This window comes from Rosa rugosa, chromosome 1 (genome assembly GCF_958449725.1).
Source record: "Rosa rugosa chromosome 1, drRosRugo1.1, whole genome shotgun sequence".
NCBI lineage: Eukaryota > Viridiplantae > Streptophyta > Magnoliopsida > Rosales > Rosaceae > Rosa > Rosa rugosa.
Genome location: NC_084820.1, coordinates 5153785 through 5162451, shown reverse-complemented (window position 1 = coordinate 5162451; position 8667 = coordinate 5153785). Strand labels below are relative to the sequence as shown.

Sequence of the window (8667 nt, the reverse complement as noted above, 5' to 3'; positions counted from 1 at the left end):
AATTAGGTACCGTTTTGCCAAATAAAGAAAACACTCAATCAAGATCGAATTATGAGCTGTAAAATAAAACTTATGATTCTCAATATATATGAAATAAAATTTCAATATAATTAGTCTAAAGTACGAGATAAAATTTCAACATTGAGTTTGGCGTTTCTAGTGTAATGCTTGTAGAGTAGCTTTGTCCCTGATTGTACTGGCGCAATGTGGACAAATCGAAACCCCCATTCAATTATTACTCACGGAGTTATATATGGTGACTTTAAACTTGATGCATCTTCCCTTCCGTTAATATAGTCTCTGAAAAGAATTGTGACGAAAGAGAAATCTGCTTGTAGATCGAAAGAATAATAATGACAATTCACAATCATGCATGCTAAAAGAAAACGAAAACGATCGAGGATGGAGAAATAATTTATATAAAAATAGCAAGTGGCAAAAATTACATCTTGATATTTTTGGATTATCGGGAAGAGGAAGAAGAAGAAGAAGAAGAAGAAGGCACTGTAATGATAATCAATGGCTCCTCTTCTTCACCTTTGGAATAATCGCCGCTACTAGTTAAAGGAGGAGGTATTATCACATCGCACCCGGCGCACGATAGCCCCTGGGCCCTCTTCGCCTGGAAATCCCAGTCCGTGGTCCCAACAACATACAACATCAGCCCGGCACAACAAATCTGGGCCGACAGCAACCCGATCCAGAGTCCATTGAACCCGACTCCGACCCAGAACCCGAGCCCAACCGCCACGGGCATCCCCACCAGATAGAACGCGCTGAGGTTCACGTTGGCTGCGGTAGTCGGACGCGCGCTTCCCCTGAGTACACCACACGCGACCGTCTGCGGGCAGTTGCCGAGCTCGCACAGCCCTAGGATTGGAAGCGCGGCCGACGTCAGCCGTATGATCTCCGCGTCGTGGGTGAACATCCGGCCCCACAGCCCTGATCTCATCCCGGACGCGAAGGTCGTGGCGGATAGGCCCATGAGGAAGGCCAGGAGAATGGCGACCACAGCGGATAGCCTGGCCCGGTTGGGCCGGTTCGCCCCGAGCTCGTTGCCGACCCGGGTGGAGACGGCGAACCCGAGAGACGACGGGAACACGTAGATCAACGACGTCGTTTGGATAAGCACTCCCATCGAGGCCACGGTTGCTTTGGGGTCCACCAGGAGGCCACACAAGACGATCATGATCTCGTACCACCACCATTCCAAGCAAACGGACACGCAGCTCGGCGCGGCCAGCCGGAGCAGCGGCTTCCAGCCGGTCAAGCACTCCCGGCTCGGCGCAGTCCACGTGGGCACGTGCAGGCTGGTCGCCCAGACGTACGCAACTAGGCAGACCAGCACGAAGAAGTTGGAGGCGGCGGAGGCGGCCGCGACGCCGGCGACGCCGAGGCGGAGCCTGGTGACGAGCAGAAGATTCATGGGGAAATGGAAGAGCGCTCCGGCGAGGGAGGCGAGGGTGAGGGGGTGGGTGATGCCCTGGGCGCGAAGGTAAATGCGGATTGGGTGAATGAGGGAGTTGGTGAAAAGGTCAGGGAGGGAGAACATGAGATAGGTGTGAGCCATGTTAGTGATGTTGGGGTCCTGGCGAAGATACAAAAGAATGGTCGAGATATTGTACCACAGCAGCGAAATGGGGAGTGAACAAACTACGAGGAAGATTACAGCGCGGTGGAGAGTGACTGACAGAAGCTTGGGACGTTGTGCTCCGAAGGCTTGGGAACACAGCGGCTCCATACCCAAGGCTAGGCCGGAGAGTACGGAGTAGCCTGTGATGTTGGCAAAAGCTATGGCTAGTGACCCCGAGGCGAGTTCTAAATCGCCGAGGCGGCCGAGGAACAGCATGGAGAGGGCTGAGCGGGAGTAGAGAACGAGAGCTGTGATGAGTATGGGGAAGGCCAGTTTGAACAGGGACTTGGTCTCTTTGACTACGTCTGTGATGCAAATTGGGGGGCTGCTGCTCCTCGATGGTGGCTGTTGTAGTTGCTTTACTACTAGCTTTGGCGGCTCATCTGACAAGAAGAAGAAGAAGAAGAAGAGGTCCAGAAAGAGATGACCTTGTGGCTGTTGATGGGCTGCTTTCTCGGTCTTGGTCGACGAATTAACAGAAGGGTTTGGATTACACATGATCGATCGATGATGATGCTGGCCGGTGGTCGTCAAGATAATTAATTAATGATCACAGGTGTGTTAATTGACCTGCAGCTATGATTTGGTTTCAAAATACTCTCTGTTTTTTCAGCTGGGAGCAGAGATACTCTCGTAGAGAGCCCTCCTCTAAATATTTGTCTTCTAAGCCTATAGCTTCAAAGATGGATAGATTGGTTGTTTTTTCCGTAGATGGGAGGGATATACAAGTATTAATAGGGAGAGCTTGTTGATGGTGGGGCATTTCTGTCTTTTACTTTCTTTTATCTTTATGCTCGCTCTGTGTTTTAAATCTCTAGCTTTTTAATTAACCACAACCGATCGAGCTCCTTCCGTGAAGAAAAAATTTGGAAATAATATATACGAGTGGTTTGGAATACAGAGACGTCACAGATGTCTGATTACGCAGAGGATTCAATTTCCGATGAGTGAAAATTTTGAAGAGAGGATTTTTTTTCCGGTGATTTTTCTCTCAACCAAGCTCCATAGCTCATCATCACATCACTCTCGATCTGCTGTGTGTCTCTGTACTCTCTGCTTTCTGGCCTTACCTACGTAGATTTTTACAATGTACTTGTTGAAATGACATTTGATTCGAGCACCCTTTTTCTTAATTAAGGGCGCCCATGCAAAAGGAGAAGCAACTTGTGTATGCATACCTCAGCACGTTCAAGTATAAGGAAATTATGGTGTACGTACATTACTTTTAGCTGGCATTTAATTAATCATATTATATCTCAAAATAAGATTATAGAATATAAACTTTGAACTTTGAGACAGTGTAAAAGCATGGACGCAGAATAACATTGGTTAATCTACTTACTATTAACGGTAATGAACTCTTCATGCAGTTGCGCAGCCATCTTAGAATGGAGGGAGGGTGTTTTTAACACTTGAAACGCAGTTTGACAAGTCGTGTTTAGGTCATGTTTATTGATGCTTTCTCAAACATAGTACAATTAACGGACTGTTTTATCATCATTAGCATCGTTGCACATAATAAAGGGGAGTGAAATCCATACTCTCCATTTTATAATCCACACTCCTTATTTCTCGTTTTAGTAATTTAAATTTTGTCTTTTTATAAGAACTTCAATTAAAAAAGAAAAAAATGAGTGTGGATTGTAAAATTTCACTCGATCTCCATAATAAACTACACAATCGAAAAGGTTCTTGAATTATGTTCATTCCAAACATCTTTCATGTAGCGGCGCAACGAACTTGGGAATCGGAGAGGGTGTTTTGACGCCTCAATACGCAATTCGACAAGCCATTTTTCGAGTTTATTAATTATGTCTCCTCATACACAGTCTAATTAACAAGTTGCATTGTGTTCAATCCTAATATCCTTATTCGCATTATTGCACATGATTAACTACCAGTCCATGGAGACAACTACTCTTAGATAGAAGTAGATTGAGATGAATTATTTTTGGTGAATGTTTGAACGAATTTTGCTCTCTCTCTTTTTTATTTTTTATTTTTTAGAGTCTGAGGACCAATCCTCCCAAATATTAAAAAGAATGGCGAAAGATTTTTGGTCTTAATCTCTTTCTCATTATTAAAAGTCCTAGTCCTGACAGTTTCATTCACAAAATGCTTTAGAAAATAGACAATTCTATAGTCAATGAAAAATATATTATGTGAACTTATAAGTAGGCATTGGAAGAGACGAATCTAGTGAAGCGATGGTGCTAGGAGATTTCCGAACATTCCCTCGACTCTTTGAATGCATCCAGACGAGCGGAAAACTGCGCAAATCTCTGTGAGGTTTCGTAGACCAATAGACTTACCCGCTGATTTTACAAAATGATCTCCCTTCTTAGCTTGTATATAGGAAACTACGTTATAACAATACAAATAGTCCACCTCCCGATTGAAATTTCTTTTAGTTTTCGACTCGGCATGTATATAATAGGAACCGCATAATTCGTAATCATTTTGGTTTTTGGGGATCAAATCATCGAAGTCATTAGATAATAATTGGAGTGGCTTGTGAGGTCACACTCAAGCTTGTCACTTGCACTTCGTTGAAGCTAAGCTTAAGATTTCAAAGCCTATATACTGCTACTTTCCTAGGCTTTTCTCTGGTGCAAACAAAATGGATTGAGAATTCGGTTTGGATCATAGTAAGTAGAGCTAGGGAGTAGCCGGAATGAGAGGAGCACCTGTTGTGGCCGGTGGCGGTGGGGCCCTTGTGGCCTTTTGGATGATCCGATTGGACTACTGGAGTTTTTGTAATCGACACTAAGTTGGAGAAATAAGGTCAGGCCTCTACACGTCAGCAAAACCACTCCCTTCCCATTTTACTTTCAAAAATACTGTCGATCGACGTTTGCCCTCCCTCCAAAGTCTTATCCCACCTCAGTTTTCGTCAGCTCTCCGCCTCTTGCTTGATGGATTCTTGAATGGGGGTGGTCCAAATGCCATCATCCGCCGAAGTGGGGTCGGACAACCTTCTGTGTATATATTCCGCCCCACTTCTCTACAGTTTGGCTCTTTCAGATGACGTTTTTTTTAAAATTTAACAAATTCCAGTCACCTTTTAATCTATTTTAATTCGATATATATGAATCACTATAGGTCAAATTTCTCATATTTTTCTACAAACCCATGATTTTTTTTTTTATCCTCCAGTTGGACGAGCAAGTAAATACATATAGCCAATAAATGTGACTATATTAAATTCTAAAGGAAAAAGGATAAGCACTCAAACCGTCGATTCAATATCAAATGTTAAAAAAGTTTGATACAAAGAAAGAAAAAAAACCCTAGGAGAGATTTTCTCTCTCACCCTAGCTCTCTACGGCGCCCTCGCCTCCTCTTCTCCTAGCTTTCTTCTCTACATCTCTCACCCTCAACCCTCACTCAGCCACATGGCCTCCATTGATGCTATCACCGCTAGCTGTGCTGCCTCCCTTGCGCTTGCAGAGGGAGGTAGTTCTCCTGATCTGGGGAGAATTGGTGGCGGCCCTGTTCGTCAGTCTTCCAAATCTTTTCTGATTGGGAAGCCTCTGACCTGCCGACCGGTTAACCCTACGGCCTTCAAGGCTCACCTCCTTTGTACCTGGATGGATGTCACTCTGGTGATGTTGAAGAAGAAGTCGGCCAAGCTACTTGGGAGTAGGAACAAGAATCATCGCCCTAGCAAGAAGCCGAATGTCGCTGCTTTACGACTCTCTTACCCTACAGTTACTGGTATTGATCCTAGCCCTAGCGACAAGGGCAAGGGAAAGTTTTAGGACTACTTTCATCTTAGTTTCTCTAGTTGTATACCAATTGAGGTCTCTAGGCGGCTAGGTTACTACTTCATGGGAAGTTGGTAGGGAGGATTTTCTTTCTTGTGGTTAGGCTCAATAAGTGAGCGAATGTGTTAACAGTGAGGGTCACATGTCCTTTGTTTGATAGCTTATACCATTTATGATTTTGGTGTAAGATAACATTTGATGTACGTGCTTTCTGGTCATGGATAAATGAATGAAGTTATCTATTTTCTCAAAAAATTATCAAATGTTAAAAAAGAAAAGTAAATTGTTACAATTGTGAAATTTTTTTTTTTTTTTTTTTGATAAAAAACATAAGCAAGACTAAAAGATTACAAACAAGTGCCTCTGCGGCACCCAGATCCTAATCTATCAAACAGGACTGCTCTCATGATCCTTGGTGGTAGGTGATTTTTCCAGATTTTTTCCTCCAGCGAGACTGGCCTGAGTTTGCACAAGCATCAGCTGTAAAGTTGGCTTCCCGGAATATATGTTTAAAAGTAATTGACCGGAGATTACAATTGTGAAGTTGCACCAACCACCAAAGATACTCTTAATCTTTTGATGAAATATAGAAGTCAGCACACCCTTAAAATCTTGAGTTATATTGGAAAGGCCTCGCACAAGATATTAGGTGTGTAGCAAACCGGCCATTAACGAGAAAATAGCAAGATGGAGCTATATATCCTATGTATTAAGTTTACGTTTGAGAATTAAGAAACTATTCTTTTCACAGTGTACACGTGCATGCAAATGCAAGATCTGAGTCGACGATAAAAGCAGAAAGTTCAATAGGTGTATGATGGACGGTGGAGTCGTCAGGACCTCGCTGGGTTTCCACGAACATATGGAAGGAGACAGCAGACACACATTTATATGCCTTGAATCTTGGCATTTTTAATTTACTTGGGTTTTCTCAAAGCTGTTACCTCTGTGCTGTGCATGCAATGATCGATAAAGTCTGTCTCTCATATATCTCTGTCATTGTTGAGTTGAGTGTAATTGACTGTTGTTGTCGGTTTCTATGAGTTCATATTGTTAATTCTCGCAAGAGAATAGAGATCGCCGTGTGTGTGTGTGTGTTTATATATATGAAGATAGAAAGTGAAGGATAAATAGATAGATATAGATAGGTTAGATGGAAATGGTGGAAACATGAGAAATGAACAGTGGATGTGGGGTGTAATGCTGGCGCTGGCTCATTCTGGGTGGCTCAGAATCAGCAGAGAAATTAAACTGAGAGATGAAGGTGGCTAGCTAGCAAGAGGATCGAATACGGATAGCCAGCTTGTGGTGGCTTATAGTGGGGTTAAGTGGTGAATATGACACACACATTTCTAACCCTTAAATGATCCAACTGACACTATTCTATTCTTGGATGCCTCTTTCTGTGTTCACCTAGCCTATTTGGCTCACACTGCACCACTTCTTGTTTCAATAACGGGAGCCCGTGTTCCCCGCTCTACGCCCACCTTACAATTCCTCCTAATAATCCTAACCCTGTTCTGCATAGTGGGCTCCTTTATATTTTTGGATCCATCCCAAATATATTAACTATTTATACAACATATACTGGTTACTATTTTCAATATCTACTAAAGAACAGAAAAATATCAACTTTATTGGTTCACAAAGTCTTGGTTCTAAACGATATATTAACAGGACTCGCACCAGCTTATATATATGGGACGATATGGAACTTGGCATGGGTAATCAAGCTTGGAATATGATATCTCATAGCATGAGATTTAGGACTTACATAGTCTGTAAGAAATTTATGTATGTATGGCTAACACATGAAGTTGGCATCGATATCATGATCGAGTTGAGGAGAGATACATGCCCGAAGTTGGCCAATTTTTGGTTGTTAGGGTTTCCTTTTTCTTAAAAGATATTAAATTGCTCAAACATAGTTGAGTATCTACATCAGTGGTGTATTAAATACATTTGTATAGTTTACAAAACAGAAGAAGCCCGATTTGTTTTGTAAACTAGAAGATGAAAAGTCATGCGCAGAGGGAAAGGCACAGGTGTTGAACAGAGACAGTAGAACCCTTTGCGGTAGAGAATATCTTCTTATTATTGGGTGGATTATGAGTAGGTCCCGAGTCAGAGATGGTAGTGGGGCATCTTTATTGGGTACTGATGGGCAGCTAGATAAGCTGTAGGGTGTTCGCACAGCCACTTGATCGATCATGGAAGCACATGATGACCTGCTGCTAGCAGTTGGCTTGAAACTGAAATTTCTGGCTTTCAAAAGCTCGATCTGTATGTACGTATACTTGAAAGTGCTTATTGTTTAATTCTTTTGCTTGGTGATGACTCTCTGGTTCAGCCAAGGTTACTACTAACTGCTTGTTGTCTCATTTCTTGACCACAGTACTTCGAACGCCTTCAACATTAAAGAATGCTAGAACAGCTAAACCTAAATAGTTCAGTGTAAAAATATATAAATTTCGACAAGATATTATATATTATTCATTCGCATCTCGCTCTCAAAACTACTCATCATATTTTGCTTTTGCTCGCTCATAATTCTATCCAATCGGAGATTTCTAAACTCCATCGTTTTCAATTTTGTAAGCTCATGACATGCCAAATTAAATATATTAACATGTGAGCTCGCAATTCATAATTTCCTTCCCTAATCAACAATATATTCCGATATATTTCCACATTACTTTAGATATCAAATTGTTGCCTTTGTGAGATATACATGCAAAATTAATATGGTTTGCATGTGTAGCCAAATTCCATTCATTGTTGGCTTATATAATAATTCAAGTACTATACTAATTTCTTTTCTTTTCCAATTCAACTGTTGTATAGGGTCCATTGTGCATTATTTCTGGCATAATTCAGTAGATAATGTTAATAAGTTTTGAATATTTTTAAATTGACTTTTGTTTATGGTAGTTTTAAAGTGCATGCCAATAACATTTTGTGGTACTAGTAACTTTCTTTTTTTCATGAATTTATGATTTCAAGATGGAAATATATAGTCTTGAAATCATAAATCCATGAAAAGAAAATTTACTAGTACCGCAAAATGTTACTAGTACCACAAATCATAATCTCCCACCCAACAACCATGAAACCTTACCAGGAATGACACTTCTCTTTCTTCATACTATGATCATGAAAAGGCAAGACATAAAGAAAAATAGTATAAAAAGAAAATTTGAACATCAACTATATGGGACGCGTGGCAACACCCTAATTTCGAATGAAGTTGCAGAGAAGCTATTCCAT

At 41.6% G+C, this 8667-nt stretch overlaps 1 protein-coding gene across 1 annotated transcript; it reads right to left on the bottom strand.

Moving 5' to 3' along the window:
• Positions 1–383: 383 nt before the first annotated feature.
• Positions 384–2416, bottom strand: LOC133727039 (protein DETOXIFICATION 51). Its single transcript, XM_062154667.1, has one exon. The coding sequence runs from the start codon at positions 2129–2131 to the stop codon at positions 464–466; it is 1668 nt and encodes a 555-aa protein (XP_062010651.1). The 5' UTR covers positions 2132–2416; the 3' UTR covers positions 384–463.
• Between the last annotated feature and the right edge of the window lie 6251 nt (positions 2417–8667).

Excerpts from the sequence above, each read along its gene's own strand:
- LOC133727039 (XM_062154667.1), bottom strand. The coding sequence starts at position 2,131 with ATGTGTAATCCAAACCCTTCTGTTAATTCGTCGACCAAGACCGAGAAA.